Source organism: Carcharodon carcharias, chromosome 19 (genome assembly GCF_017639515.1).
Source record: "Carcharodon carcharias isolate sCarCar2 chromosome 19, sCarCar2.pri, whole genome shotgun sequence".
In the NCBI taxonomy this organism is placed as follows: Eukaryota; Metazoa; Chordata; class Chondrichthyes; order Lamniformes; family Lamnidae; genus Carcharodon; species Carcharodon carcharias.
In genome coordinates, this window is record NC_054485.1 from 39,866,090 (window position 1) to 39,887,378 (window position 21,289).

Sequence of the window (21,289 nt, forward strand, 5' to 3'; positions counted from 1 at the left end):
TAGTGCTGCACTGTTGGAGATGCTGTTCTTCGGATGAAATGTTAACTTGAGGCCTCACATACCTGTTTAGGTGGAGGTAAAGGATCCTATGGCATTGTTTTGAAGAAGAGCAGGGGAATTATCCTCATTCTCCGGGCCAATATTTGTCCCTCAATCAACATCACATAAAAAACACATTTGGGCAGAATTTTACATCCCGTGGGTGGGCGTGTGGTCAACCCGATCAGGGCGTAAAATAGCATGCGATGATGTCGAGTGAGCGTCCCAACGTCATAGTGCACTCGTGATATTTTGGTCAGTGGGCACCCGTGAGAGTCGGCAGCGCACCTCCTGACAATTAAGGGGCCTAGTAAGGCCATTAAACTAGCAATTAAGACAGGTTTTTCACTGCCCATCCAACCTTACAGTTGGCGGGTTGGCAAATAAGCCAGACAGCCTTTGCATTTTTGAAGAAACCTCATCCATGGGCGGATGAGGTTTCTGACATTAATTTTAAAAAATTGTTTTGACATAATTTTTATTATGTTTATTTTCATGTGGGTGAGTCCTATGTGGGGACATTTTATTGGATTTTCCACATCTTTATTTTTAATTTTAAAATTCTTCAGCTCACTGAAGAAGCTCCCTTTCCTTCAGGGAGCTTTCAGTGCGTCCTCCCCCGCGCACACGCAGACTTTAGCGCTCGCCCTCCTCCCGCCCCCACCCCGGCAATGCTGAGCTTCTCAGCGTGCCTTTCACGCTGGCTGCCTGTTAATTGGCCAGCCAGTGTGAAATTGCAGTCAGGGGCTGATCGCAGGCGGTGGGCTTTTTCCTGGCTGCTCCAGGGCCCACCCGCCGCACCTGCCCAATGACCCGACAATCCTGCTCATTATCTAGTCATTATCATATTGCTGTTTGTGAGTGTTTGCTGTATGTACCTACACCACATGGACTGCAGCGCTTCAAGAAGGCAGCTCACCACCATCTTCTCAAGGGCAACTAGGGATGGGCAAAAAATGCTGGCCTAGCCAGTGAAGCCCACATCCCGTGAATGAATGAAAAAAGTTGTAAATTGGCTGCCATGTACAGTACAACAGTGATCACACATAAAAAGTAATTCATCATCTGTAAAACACTTTGAGATGTGTGGTGCTGATATATGTGAAATCTTTCTATTTTTCTCTATTGATTTGGGCTAAATTGATGATCTAAGTCTCAGAGAGTGGTACTGTGCTAATCCTCTGCACTGTTCGGTCCCTGGGATCACATCACTGTGTCAATCTCAAATAGAGTTCTGTGGGAACTGGTGTCCACTCCAACCAGGAGACCTGCTTCCCAGCTCCAAAATTAAATCCACAGACACATAAGGGGTTAAAACATCTTTGGTTACAAAACCAGACAAAATAAACTGCAGAAATTGCATGACTGGTATTAATTTTTAAAAATTTTATTTTGGTCAGCAGTTCAAATGGCACCAAGAATTAAAATAAAATTCAACTTGTACAATACACTTTAACAAATAGTTGATTGAATCACCTGATTATTTACAAAACTAATAGTTGTCTGCTTTTCCTCCAGTTCTCACATTTCCGTGGAATGGCTGGGATTGTGTGACAAACACAATGAGTTAAACTTGCTGGAGGTGGTCATGAGTGTTACTTCAGATTTCAAGAGTCTGATCACACATGTAGCCATTTTTATTTCTTGATGACCTGTGCAAGGCCCCTTCACTTTTTAAGGTTTGCCATTGAAGTTTATATCAATTTTGCCTTATTCTGTTCATGGAGTTTTTTTTGCTAAGAATATGATGCTGACTTGATTGTGACTGTTTTAGCTGACAGGAACGTAGTACTTTGCTGAGAAAAGTGCTGGTGTGGGATTTGCTTCTTGGTTATTATAACATACCTTAACCATAGAACTTTCACTGGAGCCTTGAGGCTTGTGGTGACACTTTCAAATTGAAATTATGCAACAAATAAATTTATAAATAAGGAGTAAAGTATGCCATTTTCTTAAAAAACGTGGTGTGAAGCTGTCAATTATTTCTTTCAATTCTATTCCATAATATTCAAGATCACTGCCTTGAGGTTACAGAATAGAAAATGTGCTGTATTTAGTAAAGATTAAAAAAAATATTATTCAGAAGTCTTCGTGAAAGGCCCATGGTGTGGTGCATCACCACATTAGAAAGAGATGAGCGAACTCAACAATAGGTGACACCACATTTGGTGAGGAAAATACTGCAGACTTAAGGGGGAAGGAAGACTGATGGAGCTGAGAAGTTCTACAGTTTTGATGTATGTGGACAGAACGTGGGAGACATTGTAAGGAGTTTTGATTTGAACGCCACAATGCTGGGAAGGAGGAAGAGCACATCTTCGGAATTGAGGGAAGGAGACGAGGTACAATCTAATTAATAGTAATAACACAGTAAATCACAAGGGAGGCGCTAGCAGAGAGTTGGAAACCGGGGCAAGGGAAGGATCAGTTATTAAAAGGTGATAATTTTTTTGTTGTTTTTGAATTGTTTCATAGTAATCCCGTATTAATTAATGCCTGTGAAACTTTCACTTTCTTTTAGTTGTCTTGTTCTTTAATACATATCATTCATTACCTTGTTAAATGTGTAAAAAATTTAAAATGACCTTTACATACAGTACTTTGAGTTGCCTGCCTGTATTATTTTATGTGTCTATTTTACATTAGTTATTACAATATACACTCAATGTGTTGAATCTCAGTAACCAACCATCGTTTACTTCTCAATAAACTTAGAGTAGAATGCCTTTTTAATTATTAATTTTGTATGATAGTCATCACCAGCAGAGACTTTGGACCACACTACCGTCTGCAACTGCACTGTCAGCATAAAACTGATCCCATCAAAGAATAATAATTCACACAGGGCTGCCCAGACAGTGGGTGTAAGGAATTTAATCTTGGGGTTCTGACCAAGGTGATGGTTATAAAATGCCTAATATTTGCTCTAATGGTTTGTGATGCTTTCAGCCGGTTTATTGCCTCTCAATCCCTGGTGAACCAAATTCCCTAAATCAAAAACAAAGCGAACGTTAAAACTAATTAGACAATTTACATGGTGCCATCTTGACTTTAATTGTTGTTTTTTTCATATTTTGGTTATATTGAAGAATTCTGCAATTAGAAATATGCGCAAAACTTATAACTGGATATCCAACTATTCACGGTCATTGAGTGGAAAATCTAACCTGTGTCTTGACTGAATGTAACTGAGACCATTGGTAATATTATGTTGTCAGCACCACATCATGTATCATTCTACTAGTGCCAATAAATAAAATCTATTCGTACCAAGCTTGATGTGTGTAATGTCATTAACTATTTATTGCTATTCATTAATTAGTGATTACTCTTTATTGAATTGTCCTCGACTTGATTGAAATATTCAGTTTTCTCCACCTCGAGTGCGCTAATGTATGGGGATGGGGGTGAGGGGTGGGCGGTACTAAAATTAACTCCCAAGACCACCTCAATCAAACCCATTTTTGCATGCCTCTGGCAGGTTGGTTACAGAGAAGCACTGGCAAAGGCCTGACACCAGCTGTCACACACTCCAGCATCTCAGTCAGGAAATGGCACAAAACAGGCACTCAAATAGGAGGATGAGAAATATATTTGCAATATGGATGCCAAAGAAAAGAAAAAAATACATAATTAAGACATCAACATTTTTCGACAAACCTTTTCTTGAGGGTTACTGGCACATACTGGAGGAATGTATGTTAGTTAGAAACGCATTTAAATAAAAGCTTAAAGGTGCGCTGAACAGCCCTGTTTGCTTAAAACTCATTGCTATGTTTCATTCAGTTCAAGGGCATAATTCAACCTCAGAACATCAACCAGGAAATCAGAAAGCTCACAGTAAGTGGGAAATAAATTATAAATGTGATAATAATTCAATGCAATGATTGAGTCAGAGACATGTACTTGTCCACTATTCAGCACAATGGCATCCATCTTAATACTGTACCTAAAATATGTCAAGTGTGTTAAAATTCACCTTGGATACTTATTCAACTTCTCTCATAAACTATTTCTAAAAATCTGAAAAACCAATTTGTCAGACATAACCGTTCTTAAATATTGCTCATTCAAACTTGATGTTCACCTGAAATCAGATTGCAATGTCATTGTCCCTTCTCCTACTGCCTACACTGCTGACTGGACTAATTGGCCTTTGCTCTTGAATTGAGCTTTGGTCTACTTTGTCGGGGACTTCTCTAAAGAAGTTAAATGGCTGCAATGGCCCCTGTGGTGTGGGATTGACCTTTTGGCCTGCCAATATCTGCTCCGTGTTATAGTTCGTCCAATTCTGCTCAGTAGAGGACTTGTTGCAGCTCTGGTAAGGTCCCTGAGTTCTTTCCACAGGTGGGTACATGTACTCTATTGGTATTGATTCCTTTTCAATGTAATGACCTCCTGGAAAGTCAGATGATTTTAGAAAGAGTTGTTTCTTGGAATTGGTCTGAATATTTCTGATCATACACTTGGCAATGAGGTGGAACATTTCCAGAAAGTTTAGCAGGACCGATATCAGAGCTACCACAAACATAAATAAAATGAAGATGGTCTTCTCTGTGGGACGAGATATAAAACAATCTACTGTGTGTGGACAGGGTAATCTTTGACATGCATAAATGGCAGGCATCACAAAGCCATATAAATACCACTGACCAAATAAAAAGCTCAGTTCAAATGACATTTTGAAGATAATGCTGATTGTGTAGGTGCACATCAGTGCTCCCCTAATTTTGACCTTTCCTGTCTCATCAATGCCATACTTTAACTTTTTCCTTGCAATCTCTTTTGCAATAAGTTCAGTTTGGCTGTCTTTGCTTGGCAGGGACCTCAGTGCCTCCTCTTGCTGCTTCAGCTTTTCTTCCTGCCTCGATATATGCATCACATGGCCCAAGTAGATAAGTGTTGGTGTTGACACAAAGAGGATTTGCAGCACCCAGTAGCGGACGTGTGAGATTGGAAAAGCCTTGTCGTAGCAGACATTCTCACAACCTGGCTGCTTGGTGTTGCATTTAAAGTCCGACTGCTCATCACCCCACACATACTCGGCAGCTGTGCCCAGGATCAGAATCCGAAATATGAAGAGGACAGTGAGCCAGATCTTGCCAATCACGGTTGAGTGCTCCTGTACTTCATCGAGGAGTTTTTCCAAAAAGCTCCAGTCTCCCATCTTTTGGATCCCTTTCCTGTCAAAGATAAAAACAGTCACTCATTGTCAATCATGGGTAATGTTTTTGCATTAATTCAACTACCATCACATAGTCCAGAAATGGTAGTTATTTAACTTTTAGTAGCCAGTTGTTCAATGCACAGAGGCTAATTTTGGCAGTGTGTTAGTGTAAATTGTATGATAGTGAATTGTCAGTCCTTTCTTTATTGACACAAATTTTTATTTCCATTGAATGCCTCATTTTGTAATTGGAGTAAATGTAGGGACTTGATCACTAAATTTATAATTCAAGAGCAGATGCTGTAATTTTATTAGGAACATAAGAATAGGAGTTCAGCTTCTTGAACGTCTTCTTCCATTCAGTTAAATCATGGTTAAATTGTACTCAACTCCATTGATTTGCCTTTTGCCGTAACCATTAATACCCTTACCTGAAAAAAGCTGCGTCTTAGAAATCTCATTTGTTTCAGCCTCCACAGCTTTTTAGGTGAGAGGGTTCCAGATTGCCAATAATGGTTATGTGAAAAAATGCCCGCTGACTTCACTCCTAAATGACCTAGCTCTAATTTTAAATATTACACCCCCTTGTTCTGGATTCCTGCACCAAAGGAAATAGTTTCTCAGTATCTATTCAATCGAATCCTTTTCTAAACACTATGATTAAATCATCTCTAAATCTTTTAAACACAGAGGAATGCAAACCAGAAATATGCAATTGGGCCTCATAATTTAACCATTTAAGTCTTGGTGCAACTTCAGTCACTCTGCCTTGAACTCACCTCCAAGGCCCATATATCTTTCCTAACATTCGGGAGGGAAACCTGAACTCTACTTCAGGTGGTGTCTGAACAAAGCTTTGTACATCAGATGCATCACGTCTTCACTTTCGTATTCTGAACTTCGTGAGATAAAGGCCGACATTCCATTAATCGATGAGGATTCCATAGCCATATTTGAATCTCCGCAAAGACAGTAATATAATAGTAAAATGTATAATTATATCCATTATTTTTAATGTAACTCAATAAGCTCGATGGAAAATTTCTAATTCAAAAGATTTAAGAAAGTTTTAAAGAGTAAGGAATTCTTTCACATTTCTGTTACATGATCAGATGAAAAGTTTTGCTTTTTTATTGCTCAGGATGTGACATTGAGTCATAGTTCCATATGGTATTCTGAAGTCAAACGTGCCAGAGGAAGATGAAATCTATGAAATTTGCTGTGTACAAAATCAAGCCTTGGTTTAATGAATCATCAGAAACATTTATATTCTTCAGACATCATTCATGGAAAGGTAATGGACCCCTTACAAACCCTTGTTGTATATATTGATGTGGAGGTGTGTTGATGTCAAATATTAAATTTCAATTTCAACTGCTGGACTCACATATGGAACTTTTTAAAAAGGGCAGTTTCAATTGTTAAAACAAAAACATTCTCTTTAGAAGTCTGCCTGATATGTCTACAACCGCAAGTTTGTCAAGCTTCTAGAAGTTTCCAATGTGGATTACAGCTAAAACATATCCTGTGGTATTTCACACCTGCTGATGTCAAGGATTACTTCAAAGATGGACTGAAACTTAAAATGGCTGTCACCATTTGTGTCACTATAGAAGCCACATTCTGTGCTGGGCTAGAGATGGACAGGTATGATGGCTGTTTTGGAGGTGTTAATATATTCTTCCTGGTTCATTACGTGGAAGAATGAGTCATTCAGAAATTCTAGCTTGGATATTTTAAAAAAAATCACCTAGGCTGTAACACAATAGCCGAGGTCTATCCAAACATGAACTAATGAACTACCTTCTATGGAATACCAAATCAATATGGAGAGAGAAGTCATGTAATTGGGATCACCATTTTGAAATGTCTTGTATTACAAAACCCTGCTTGCTAAGGGCAGTCTAGAGAAGGAACATTGAAGGCAGCAACAAAGCTGCTTGCCTCTCTCTCTCCCTTTCAACTAAAGTGAACTCTGCTTGCTTATAGCATACTGTGGACAGGAGACAGAAATTTGAAAACTTCAAATTCCAAAACAGTTTTTTCAGGAAATAAAACAGGGACTACAGCTTTAAGAATTGCCTTAGCTGTGAACAGCAGCAAAGGACTTATAATCAGTGAACTCTTTATATCGTTTAATCCTTTTAAACCTTTTATTGTTGAATCTTAATTTGGCGAAAAGACAACCTCCTCTGCTTTGTAATGTGTGGTGTGTGTTTACCTTTTTTAGTATATTTACCTGGATGGGGTTTTAGCACAATAAAAACTAACCCCTTACTCGTTTAAACTCAGGTGAGCCTGTTGGGCTGAGTTCTTTGTAATGAATGCACAGATAGTTAAGTACATACACTGAATTTGTCAAATATGTTCTTGTAAATTTCAAAAAACCTTTATATGTTCAACCATGAAGTGGCAAAAAAAGAGGGGAGTCCTTCCCCCCGTCCTCACTTGGTCGTAACAGTATGTTCATTATTTTTGCATTATTTTATTTAATATTGATGCTTCGTATCTTTAGTTAAAGTAAATAAATAATTTACAGCTGCAGTCTGTATTTAATTTATAAGATTATATAGCATGAGAATACTTTAAGTCCAACAAGTTCATTGCTGCAACTATGATTGGGGAAACAATAAAAGTAGCAGAATGCAGTCTCCACATTGTAAAGGACAAGGCTTGCAAATGGGATCTACTGCTAAACTGTTAAGAAAAAAACACTCCAATAAAACTCCAATTGTAGCGATTAGCTGTTTAACCGCACAAGCTGTTATTCTAGTGAAATTGCACATTTAATTGCATTTTTTATATTGTTACTGTCAATCACACACAATCAAACTATCATAGGAATGCGCAACACTTGACAGTAACCACCTCATCCATAAATAACCTTTGAGTCCCTTTCTGGGAAAGAACATGTTAATTAATGTGAATTGATCACTTTTGTGCACCACTGAAATTGGGCCAAGCAGTGTGGAACCTAACTTTGAATTCAGCTGTAAGAGAGGCTGAACACTCACTCTCAAAACAAGGTTTGGGCTTCAATGCTCTCCCTTTCTGTGCAGCATTGTTTCCCACAATTGTACATTGTGATGATGCTTTTGCACCGTACACCCATTACACCTGGGATCAATATCTGTAACTCTCAAGTTATTTTCATTTGACTGGTTACTGTTTCTGAGGCTGTGGAAAGCTTTAGGTTTATTTTTAGGAGTTGACGAATTAATCTTTAGGCAGTTCCCTCCAGTGAAAGTTTGATTCTGGTGTTTCTCAAAAACTTCTTGATTGTGTAAATTCTCTCAATGTATGATTGATGCACACCATGTGAATCAACCAACACAGCCTTAAAATTAGGTTATTATTATACAATCATAGAATGACACAGAACAGGAGGCCATTTGGCCCATTGTGTCTGTGTCTGCTCTTTCCCATAGCCCTACAATTTTTTTTCATTTTAAGTGTTTATCCAATTCCCTTTTGAGTTATTACTGAATCTGCTCCCACGACCCTTGCAGAGTGTGCTTTCCAGACATAACAACTTGTTGATGTATAATGCCTCTGGTTCTCTGTTAATTGCCTTAAATCTGTGCTCTTTGGTACCAGCACATTAGTCACTGAAACAGTTGCTCTTTATTTACACTCTCAAAACCCTACATGATTTAAAAAATCCCTATAAAATCTTCTCTTAACCTTCTCTGCTCAAAGGAGAACAACTCCAGCTTATCTAGTCTCTCCACATAGCTGAGAACCAGAAAGGTTCTAAAGCACGGAGTTGTCCGAACAAACACAAATTTTGGCTCTGGTTCTTTTCCTGCTTCAAGTAATTTTGCTACTGTTCTCAAAGGATTAATGGAATTAATCACACTGCCATGTCTCAGCATCTTTTGATGAAGGCACCTGCTTCAAGTTCCCTCTTTTTTTATTTTTCATTCACGGGATGTGGGCTTCGCTGGCTGGGCCAGCATTTCTTGCCCATCCCTCAACCAGGGATGCTCTTCATTGCTGGGAACTCCTCCTACCTAGCTTGCAATATATGATCTTGGAATTGAGCTTCTCTCAAAAAAAATAGAGCCAGCCGTAAGGGCAACTAGCAGTCCTTTAATAATTGTGGGTTCCTGCTAAGCTGTCCCCAAGTACCCAGGTTCTCCCCCGGCATTTCATGTGCTATGTGATGAAAGAATTATTAATTGAGCTGTCTTTGTAAAATGACATGATGATGGTTTGTAGTCCTCATTGCACAGCTCACTGTGCTAGATGAATATTTTCCACTCAATGTCCCCTCTGCCAACACCACTGCTGTAAAACTGATGTATCTACACAGCCCTGCATATGGAATTGCTATCAGCATGAGCATTGCTTCTATCTCAACAAATGGCAATGGTAAATTTGCCAAGCTGTTTGGCAACTTTTCTTTTGTGTGTAGTCAGATGTCATTGCGGTATGGCTCATGCATGAATAAAGCACATAGGAATGATAGATTTAATATTTCTTCATTGTAATGAAAGCCAAGGTGGTGACTGGAGTTAGCCTAGCTAGAGAAATGCTGTAAACTCTGTGACTTAACATTCAATCCTCCCCATATTTATTTTGGTCAGTATTTATAACAGTGGGAATAGCTGCATTATTCTTTGCTAAGGAAGAGACTCCATCTGACAATTACAGTGGTCTAAGGGTCTGCTTTTCAAATTCCTAGGGACTCCCTCTAGATCTTGGCTCATTCCCTGGGAATTCCTGCAGATATTAACACACACCCAGGCATTACCCATAACAACCCCCCTCCCCCCCACGTACAAAACTGACACATTTTCAGGGACCCCTTGTAAGTGTGGATATCCTCAAAGAACTAACAACTGAAAAACTGAGCACCTGATGTTATCATGGGACAGAAATCTCCTTTTAAGATATTACACATCAACAGAAAGAACGCATTAGTAAATTAACAAGACATGAAAAAATGTAGAAGTTTGAACACCTTGGAGACCCTCCCCTTAAGGTTCAGAAAATCTAACCAACATGTTTTGTTATCAGTTTCAAAAAACAAAAGAAAAATCCTAATAAAGGATTTCAATCCTACAATAACAACAAGTTCCTCCAAAATAGTGACAAAGACTTCAGCATGCAAAATTGAAGAAATTGAAGAAGTATAGTATTATAGCTTCTATTTATCTCTACTTGTCAATCAAATATAAAAAGCACGGTATTAGTCTTTACATATTTACCATACAAGGGAAACCCAGTTTTTAAAACTATGAAAGCACTTGAACTTTCAAGCCTGTGGAGGCACAGTAATTCATTTCTTCCTTCTCAAAGAATTCCTTTCAGGCTGTTCTGTAACACTAATAATATTGTCTTATTGAGCATGCCATCCTTCATCCATTAATTTAGCAGGGAGTAGAATTCAATAACTTACCAACAGTAAGTTTAAAAAGGAGACAGGACGCTGTAACTTGACACCCAGCCTCCAGGGTTGTAATGCTCCACTTTCTGAGAGTTGAAACATTTAAAGGGAAACCTCCTTCAACGTCACCGCTGATGTCCGCTGCAGAACCAGAAGTTATATTGTTTTTAACAGGAGACGTAGTAGAGCAAGAATGTATGAGTCTTGTACGGCTGATTGTGTCCAGCAACAGGAAGGAAATCACCACCATTAACAACATTTGACTAATTCTCTCTGGATGACAGTTCCAGCAACGCTAACTGTAAATCCTGTAGCTCCAGCGTCACCCTCTGAGCAAGCAGCTCCGAAAAAAAAGTTTGATGGCAAATATTACAGACCCTTTAATCTTTTGGTCTTGAATCCAGCGTTCATTGTTGGAGAGGGGCTTCTGACTCAGGTGCTCAGAGTCCTTGGGAGGGGGGGGGGAACGCGGTGCGGGGGTGATAGGAAGGGGGTTGTTGGGTTGAGGAAGTTCACTCCGATCATAAGGCAGCCTCTTGCTTTTTGAGTTTAATCATTGACCTTGTGAAAATCTTGAGGTTTCCAGTGATGCAGAGCCAGAGAAAGAGTTAAAATTTACCAAGCGCTCCAGAGAAATCTTAGATGATTGGGAAAAATAATGAGGTAGGGATGATTAATTCAGGTCACCTGGAGTTGATACTTTAGGAAGAGAGGATCCATGATTAGGAGAGTTAGGGGAATCAGATTATTGAGTGTCTAAGAGTCAAATGATCTTTCCTCATCCTTGATTTTCCCTGGGTTCATATACAGCCAGGAAAACATAAACTATCCCATGGAGAGTTAGTCAAATCCCTATGGCAGGGAAATAGAATCTGCAGATGGATACTGCCTTGGTCTCTCAAGGAACTAACCCCTTCCTCAGATCAACAGCTTCACATGCCTTACTAAGCATGGCTATTTGAAGTTTGTATATACTGTTTAAACGAATGAACACAATGCTACTCACGGCATAAAAATAGCAGGACTTAAAATAGCCTGAGATTTTAGCTCGTATAAGTGAAGTTGTGGGAACAGATGTACTTGGCAAACTCAAAAATATCAATGAGAGTGCTCATCATCCGAGAATAACATCCAATTGCTTAGGGTCGATTGCTCCAACCAAGCAAAAGTGACACCTCCTGAGTTCAAGCACCAAAGATCCCAAAAGCACCCCAGGATTATATATTCTTAATTGACTTAATACGCGTTTGTAGCTCGGTGGATGCTCTTTGCTGCTTGTTGATCGGTGGTTTTTTTTGGGGTGGGGTTTGTTTCCTAGGTTTGATGGCTGCTGCTGAGGCAACCAAGTCAGTGCTTTATTTGCATCTAAAGAAGGCTATTTCCTGAGTGCAGATGTTGCCCCTGTTGTTAGCCACCAAGAGCACATGCAAGTTTGTGTGTAAGGTTGTCTGTCCAGTCTGCGGAGCTGTAATAGTGCCCAAGTTAATTTGGTGCTTCTCAATAGAACTCTAGAAATCCCCCCCCTGCCTCTCTCTCCTCCTTTAAGACAGCCTTTAAAGCATACCTCTTTGGCCAAGCCTTTTGTAACCTGTCCTAATATTTCCTTATGTGACTCAAATGCCTTGAGACATTTTACTACATTAAGGTGCTATTGGATAGAGTTTCTGCTTTGGGCACTGTAGGGTGGCTGAGTTGCCTATTTGTAATAGTGTTCGAAGTGCAGGCGCTACTTAATTGAAAATATTAAGTTTATTTACAATATACTCAGCAGCAACCACACGTGTGCTTTCAGCTTCAACTCTATCTCTACACTAACTGTGGAGGTAGATTGCACTACTCTCCTATTGGTTCCTATAGATCACGTGATCTTTCCTAACAAGTATTATTCTTAAAGGTACATTACACACTAAAAAACCCCATAATTATTACATTCCTTTCCCTTTAACTCAGCTGTACATATTATATTTACAAGTAGATATTTTTCAAGACAACATAATATTTACACTGGGTAAGGAGTTTACAAGTTCAGCCTTTCAGGTGGTTTTCTGATCTGTGTGGAATGTCGCAGCTCCACATCTTCAGGTTCTTTGTCAGGAACCTCCTTTTCTGGAGTTGCCTGAACATCAGGTGCTTCGGGGGACACTTGCTGTTCTGTATCCTCAACTCTTACAGGAACATTAGACATGTCAGTTCTGGGGTGCATCTTCATTAGGAATCGCAGACCCGGTCATGGTCACTGGTGGAACCAAATCTTGATGATTCGTCTCTCTCTTCCTTATATGGTCCACATTTTTATGGGTGATCCGGCCTTCCACCTCCACGTGGTAAGATAGAGGTCCAGTCACCAGACTTATTTCACCCGGTAACCACTTTGGCCCTTCCCCAAAGTTTTTCACGTATACCGGCTCTCCCACAGTAAATTTCCTCTCATGACTATGCCAGTCGTGTCTAGTTTTCTGGCTACCCTGACTCTTTTCCACCTTCCCCTCTAAATTTGGCATTTTAAGCTCAACTTCATCCTAAGATGGCATTTCAACAGTAACTCTGCAAATTTGACACTTGTTATTGTGTGAAGGGTGGTCCTGTAATGAAAAAGAAAGTGTGCTAGCTTGGCTGCCAAGGAATCACCAGTTAGCTTTTTCATGCCTGCTTTGAAGGTTTGAACCACCCTTTTGGCCAGTGCGTTTGAGGAAGGGTGGTACGGTGCAGTTCTCACATGAGTGATCCCTTTGAGGTTGATAAACTGTTGAAACTCAGCACTCGTAAATGCCGTGCCGTTGTCTGAAATGACTACTTCTGGTAATCTGTGAATGGCAAAATTTTGACGTACTTCTTCAATTGTAGCACCCGATGTTGGTGACTTCACCTCATATACACCCAACCGCCTTGAATGGGCATCGACAATGAGCAGAAGCATTGTTTCCAGGAAAGGTCCAATGTAGTCAATAAGTAACTGCACCCAGGGTCTACCTAGCCACTCACATGGATGTAACAGAGCAGTTACTGGCAACTTCTGCAGCTGCTGACATTGCACACAGTGCTTTACTAAAGTCTCTATTTTGCCATCTATCCCAGGCCATCAGGTGGATCCGTGCTATGGTCTTCATTTGAGAAATTCCTGGATGGGTACTGTGTAGTTCAACTAAAAGTGGCCTCTTCCCTTTGGAGGAACTATCGCTTGTGCACCCAACAATAAGGTGCCATCCTGACTGGTTATATCATGCCTTCTGTTGAAGTATTGTTTAAGTTAATCAGATATGGGCTCCTGGGACCAACCGTGTAGCACTTATTTTCGTACCTGAGGGAGGATTGGGTCCTGACTTGTTCAGTTTCTGATCTGTCGAGCACGTACTGGCCAGGAATCTAAGAAAGTTAATAGTAAAAAAAGTTCCTGTGGAACTGGGACATGCCCATCATTTTCTTGTAAAGGCCAACGACTAAGGGCATCAGCATTTGAAATTTGATTGCCAGTCCAGTGTACGAAAGTGTACTCGTATGTTGCCAGGATTAAGGCTCATCGTCACATTCTTGCTGAGGCTATGGGTGGCGTAGCCTTTTCCTCACTAAACAAACCTAACAGTGGTTTGTGGTCTGAAATGATTGCAAAATGGCGGCCGTAGACGTACTGGTGAAATTTCTTGACACCAAAGATGATGGTAGACTTCCTTTTTCAATCTGCGAGTATCCCTTTTCTGCTGTGATAAGCGTCCGTGATACATAACCAATTGGCCATTCCGTGCCATTGTCCATCCGATGAGAGAGCACTGCTCCTACTCTTTAGAGAGATTCATCTCATGTCAGCACCAATTCTTTTGTCTGGTCATAATGCACTAATCGATTTGATGAGTGCAAAAATTACTTCACCTTTATGAAAGCTTCTTTCTGGGGTGCCTCCCAAGATCAATGTTGGTTCTTTTGGGGTAGAGAATGCGGGGCGACCAGAAATGTAGACAAATTAGTTAAGAACCGCCCATAATAGTTGATCACTCCTAGGAATGATTTGAGCTCTGAGGTGTTCTTTGGCTCAGGTGCCTCTCTTATGGCTCTCACTTTCTCCTCAACCAAGTGCAGGCCCTGTGAATCTACCCGGTGACCCAAATAGATTACCTCCCTCGATTGGAACCTGTACTTTTCTTTTTTCAGATGAAAACCAGCTTGCAAGAAATGTTTTAAGACTTTTTCTAAGTTTGCCAAATTCTCTTATCCAGTGAATCCTGTCACCTGTACAAGGTCTAAATAGACTACAACCTGGGGCTGTCCCTGCAGTAAGCTTTCCATTGTTCTCTGAAAGGTGGCACAATCTGAGGAAACACCGAAAGGCAATTGAGCATATTGGTACAACCCTTTGTGGGTATTAATTGTGACAACATGCCTGGAGACATTATCCAATTCTAGTTGCTGATAAGCATGACTCACATCAAGCTTTGTGTATGTTTTCCCTCATGCCAGCTTGGCATCAATTTTTGGAATGGGGTACCTGTCCTGTTTGGCTACTTTGTTAACTGTTAGTTTGTAGTCCTCACAAATTCAGACACTTTAGTTGGGTTTAAGGACGAGGACTATGGTGCTGCCCGCTCTGAGAACTGAACAGCTTGAATAACACTCAGTTTCTCTAAGCTTATTCAGCTCGGCATTGTATTTTTCTCTCAGGGCATTTGGCACAGGTCTCACCTTCATGAAGCGAGGGGTTGCTTCCGGATCCCCATAAATCTTGGCATGCAGGCCCTGGATTTTTCCCCTTTCATCCTTGAAGGCTATGGCATACTTTCCAAGTAGCTCTGGTAGTCCACTTGCTGTCAACTGGAAGATTTTGGACCCAGACTAACTTAATCTCCTTTAACCAATTTCACCCAAGGAGGCTTGGACCTTCATCATGGGTAGCTGATTGGCTTCCATAATGGATATTAACACTGCTTATGCCTTTTACTTGAATGTCTTCACTAGTGTTTTAGCTTGGTGGTTGTTTGTTCTAAGCTTAGTTGATGTTCACCATTAATTCAAATATCTGAAAGTATGTTCCCCAATTAGGCTAGTGGAAGTTCCCATGTCTACTTCCATTTTAACAGGTTTGCCATTTACTTTCATTGTGACAAATATTGGTTCTGTCTTTCCAACTTTCAAATTAGGCAGTGAGTAAATGTCAGAATTTGTTGTTTCAGGCTCTTCTACATTGTAGGTTTCATTGGGTTTCTCCATTTGTTTACAAGCCTGCTTGAATCTTTTCTTGCACTATCTCATCATATATCAATTTCTGTGACAATAGTAGCATTCAATTTTTTAAACTGCCAATTGCTAAAAGACCGATTGTTTCCACGTCTATTAAAATCATTCTTCGATTTTGCTGCTAAGTTATTTTTCTTTGTTCTTCGTCTACTGGGGGCTGTTTCCCGCTTCATGGCAGAATCTCACTTTTTTGCGTCACTTTTGGATGAGGTTCCCCCCCTCCCATGTGGAGGACGGCACAATTTTGCGCACCCTGTATTGCTTGTGAATCTCTTGCTGCCCTCTCTATGGCTCTAGAAGTCCAGATTCACTTCAGACAATAATCTTTTCTGAATAGTGTCCTCTTTCACACCACAAATTAAACAACCTCTGAGAATAACTTTCAGAGTCGTTCTGAACTCACAATGTTCTGTTAGCTGCTTCAAATTTGCCATGCAGCATGCAACTGTTTCACTTGGGCTCTATTTTGTAAATTAAACCTGAACCTCTGCATCGTGACTGGGGACTTGGATTGGAAATGTCCCTTCACGAGGTCCACCAATTCATTGAAATTCTTTGAATCTGGAGCACTGGGTGCCATCAAACCTTGAATCAAACTGTAGGTTTTACTCCCACAAGTACTCAAGGGGAAGAATTTTCCCCCCGTTGGAGGGGAAGTGCAGGAATAGGCGCGTGAAGGTGCGCCTCCGATCGGCACCCCTGACTGAGGGCATGCCGCCCTTTCACGTGAGTGGGCCAGTTAAGGCCCACCCATCGTGACATCTGCCAGGAAGCGCTATGTGGGCGGGGTGGGGCGGGGCAGGATTCCCTCAGCCGGGAGTGTTCCCTTTTGCTCATGTGCATGAAAGAGCGCACCCATCTCCCTGAAGCTAAGTGCTACCTCAGGGAGAACGGCGCCAAATTCAAAAACGGTCAATGCACAAAATTAAAATTTCCCTGACATGTCCTCTCGTGTGACACTGTCACATGAATTGGGGCTTGTCCATCACTTTCATTTGAACTTTTATTAAATTTTCAATAAACCGACATGCAACCTCATCCCGCCCGTGAATGAGGTTTCATGCTTTATCTGAAGCCCTCCAGGGCTCCCGGTCTGTCCACCAACCCTAAGGTTGGATGGGCAGGTCCATTAACTAGCTCAATTACTTTTTTAATGGCCTCAAAGGCCATTGACAGGTCAGTGGGCACACAGCTGATTTGGCTGTGCCCCCGCTGACCTGAAAATTGAAATGACGCGGGGTGACATTGGGAGTTCCACCTAACATCATCCCGCGTCACTTTACGCGTCAGCAAATGGGCCCCTCCCCTTGCCCGCTGACCTCAATATCCTGCCCAAGGGGATTGCTTGCCTCTTCACTTCCCCATAATCTCGTTCACTTGAAAAAGAATGTGAGGCGTTCTATGTATTGAGACGAATCGTCTGTGACTGGTTCAAAAGGATAAATTTTCCCAAAATGTGGCATTTTGAGAGAGCATGACTTCTTCAATTCTAACGGAGCTTGCTACTTGGAATCACTGGGCAAGGTAGGGTGTTGATTTCTTTCTAACTTGACTCCTTCTGTTCAATCCTGTTTTATCCTTGTCACCAGTTTGTTGTAGGGTAGCCGCGTTGCCTATTTGTAATAGAATTGAACTGAAGACACTTCTTAAGTGGAAACATTCAATTTATTTACAATATGCTCAGCAGCAACTACACCTGTGATTCCAACTCCAACTCTACCTCTACACTAACTGCGAGGGTGTAGCCTGTGCTACTCTCCTATTAGCTACCACAGATCATGTGATCTTTCCTAACAAGTATTATTTTTAAAGGTACATTACACACTAAATAAAACCAGAATTACTACAGGCTCTAATCGGTTAGCTGCGTGCAAAGTGCACTTGAATGTATATTGGTTTTCTGAAGCGAAGTTATGGTTCAAGTTTCCAGTCATATACAAACACAAGATGAACCAGGCCAAGTAGGCAGCATAATAGAACATATTTACATACAAACATACTAATTAGGACCAGGCGTAGGCCACTTGGCCCCTTGAGCTTGCTTCCTCACTCAATAAGATCATGGCTGATCTGATCGTGGCCTCAACTACACATTCCCACCTACCCCTGGTAACCTTTGACTCCATTGTTAGTCAAGAACCTATCTACCGCTGCCTTAAAAATATTCAATGACCCTGCCTCCACCGCTCCGGGGAAGAGAGTTCCAAAGGCTCAAAACCTTCTGAGAGAAAAACTTGCCCCACATCTCTGTCTTAAATGAGAGATCCCTTACTTTTAAACTCTCGCCCCTAGTTCTAGTTTCTCCGACAAGGGGAAATATCCTTACAGCATTCACCCTGTCAAATCCCCTCAGGATCTTATGTTTCAATAAAATCACCTCTCAATATTCTAAACTCCAATGGACACAGACATAACCTGTCCAACCTTTCTTCATAAGACCCAGTCCAGGTATCAGTCAAGTGAACATTCTCTGAACGGCTTCTAACACATTTATATCCTTTTTTAAATAAGGAGATCAAAACTGTACACAATACTCCAGATGTGGTCTCACCTGTGCTCTGTACAACTGTAGCAAAACTTTCCTCCTTTATATTCCATTCCCCTTGTAATAAGTGACAACTTTCCATTTGCCTTCCTAATCACTTGCTGTACCTGCATAGTAACTTCTTGTGATTCATATCCCAGGACACAGATGCCTCTCTATCTTAGAGTTCCATAATCTCTCTCTGTTTAAATAATATGCTGCTTTTCTATTCTTCTTGCGAAAGTGGACAAGTTTACTTCACACTCATCTGCCAGATTTTTGCCCACTCACTTAACCTATCTATGTCCCTTTGCAGGCTCCTTATTTCCTCTTCATGACTTACTTTCCTAACTATCTTTGTGTTATCAGCAAATTTAGCAACCATATATTCGGTCCCTTCATCCAAGTCATTGATGTAGATTGAAAATAGTTAAGGCCCCAGCACTGATCCCTGTGGCATCTTGTCAACCTGAAAATGACCCTTTTATGCCTACTCTCTGTTTGCTGTTAGCTAACCAATCCTTTATCCATGCTAATATGTTACCTCCTACACCATGTGCTCTTATTTGCGTAGTGACTTTTAATGTGATACTTTATCAAATGCCTTCTGGAAACCTAAGTACAGCACATCCACAGGCTCCCCTTTATCCATGTTACTTGTTACTTCCTTAAAGGACTCCAATAAATTAGGTAAAGATGCTTTCCCTCTCAAAAATCCAGGTTGATTCTATCTGATTGCTTTGAGATTTTCCAAGTGCCCTGCTATAACCTCCTTAATATTATTCCAGCATTTTCCCAATAATAGATTGTTAAGGACAGGAGTGTTGGGGGGTGGGGGGGGGGGGGGGGGGGGGGGGGGGGTGGTAATTTAAACAGCACTATTTTCACCTCCTACCACCTGTCCATAAACAAGAAGGTGTTTTGATCTGTTTCTCTCTTTATAAGCAGTGACGTATAGCCACAGCCCCATGGTTTTTTGCACAATCCAAATTTCTATTAATAACCCCACAGCAAACTCAAGATAGGATGTAATCAAAAGGTTAGTTTATTTGCACACACTCAAAATGTGGTAAGGAGGGTTTGTAACGTCGTGTCCACACTCAGACAGTAGAGAGACAGATAGAGAAAAGAAGGTTTTGCAGTACAGAGACCACAGAAAAAACGAATATTGGTTCATTTGAGTTCCAGGGTCGAGAAGCAAGGTGCAATGACATATTCATTCACGGAGATCGGCAGGCTGAAAACCGATGTTGTAAAATTCACTTATCCAGTGGTGTTGACTTAGCAAGATGAGATAGGCACACAGAGATGAGTCAGTTTTGTAGGCAATGGTACAGCACTTCCAGCAGAAGCAGCGTAGATGGGGCCAGGTGTTCAACCTGGCCAGGGCTCCTTGTTTATGTGGCCTGCTAGGCAGATGTTAAAGTAGCAGACTGAGTTATTCAGCTCAGCAAGGCAATACTAACTTGTTCAACAAGCCAGAGGCCTAGGTCACATGACCCCCACCTCTCCACCAGGTCATCTACCAAGGATGTACATCTAACATCTGGAATTTGGCTGAATCTCAAAGACTGCTAAGTATCCCAGCCATTATGAGTTGAAAGGCCTTTGACTTAGCAGGACCTGTGTCCCCAGCTGGTAAGCCTGGGTTATCAATGCTTTATATAGTTCTATTTACATTTGGGCTGCGTGGTCCCCAGGTGATTATTCGTGTTTCCTCAGAGATAACGAGATATGAGTTTCTCCGAAAATGCAAAGTGGCTTCTTTTGTTCTGGGGTCACAGATATTTTTGGGTTCAGCCATTTTAAGGATTTTGTCAGCCAAGGTCCAATTTTAAACTTTAGAAATAGCAATGATATATAATATATATATATTTATATTTAAAACATGTACAGTTTGAGATCTTAATCCATCACAAGATGTTAAGCTAACTGTTAATGTTAAGCAATTTCTTGCTTTCTGGTCTCCATGCTTTTTTGTATAGAGGAGTCACATTTGATATTTTCCAATCTGATGGGACATTTCCAGAATCTATGCAATTTTTGAAAATTAAAACCAATGCATCTACTATCTGAGAGGCCATTTCTTTTAAGACCCTAGGATGAAGTCCATTAGGATCTGGGATCTGTTAGATATGAGGTCTAATAATTTTCTCAGTACTGTTTCCCTGGTGATTGTAATTATCTTAACTTCCTCCCTCCCTTTCACCTCCTGATTCACACTTATTTCTGTGACTTTATTTGTGTCCTCTGTAGTGAAGACAGAAGAAAAATATCTGTTCAATTCATCTGCTATTTCCTTATTTTCTATTATTAATTCCCCAGACTCACTCTCTAGAGGATGAATGCTCATTTTACTTACTATTTCCCTTTTTAAATACCTGAAGAAACTCTCACTATCCGTTTTTATTTCTAGCTAGTTTTCTCTCGTACTCCAATTTCTCCCTCCTTTTTAATCTTTTAGTCATTCTTTACTGTTCTTTATTTTTTTCTCCAATCTCCTGACCTGAAATTAATTTTTGTTGAATTATATGCTTTTTCTTTCAATTTGACACTATTTTTACCTTCCTTAGTTAGTCACAGATGGTGTGTCCTTCCCTTGAAATGTTTCTTTCTTACTAGACTGTATCTTTTCTGAGTATTCTGAAATATCTCCTTAAATGTCTGTCACTGCATCTCTACTAACCTATCCCTTATCCTAATTTCCCAGTTCACTTTAGCCAGCTCTGTCTTCATGCCCTCATAATTGTCCTTATTTAAATTCAAAACATTAGTCTTTGATCCACTCTTCTCTCCTTCAAACAATTCCAAATTTTATGCAGGTACAAATTGCAAAAGGAGATATTTCAGAATAGAGTATTATTGTTTTTGGTTCCTCGTATTAAAACATATTCCTCGATGCATTCAAGGGCAGTAACATGGTACAGTTTTATTAATATGGCTG

General features: G+C 40.5%; 1 protein-coding gene across 1 annotated transcript; it reads right to left on the reverse strand.

The window, feature by feature from the left end:
- Nucleotides 1-1,410: 1,410 nt before the first annotated feature.
- LOC121291596 (gap junction alpha-4 protein-like) lies at nt 1,411-10,734 on the reverse strand. The gene is made up of 2 exons (XM_041213023.1): nt 10,611-10,734; nt 1,411-5,222 (listed from the first exon to the last, which is right to left on the reverse strand). The coding sequence occupies exon 2, from the start codon at nt 5,204-5,206 to the stop codon at nt 4,133-4,135; it is 1,074 nt and encodes a 357-aa protein (XP_041068957.1). The 5' UTR covers nt 5,207-5,222; nt 10,611-10,734; the 3' UTR covers nt 1,411-4,132.
- Between the last annotated feature and the right edge of the window lie 10,555 nt (nt 10,735-21,289).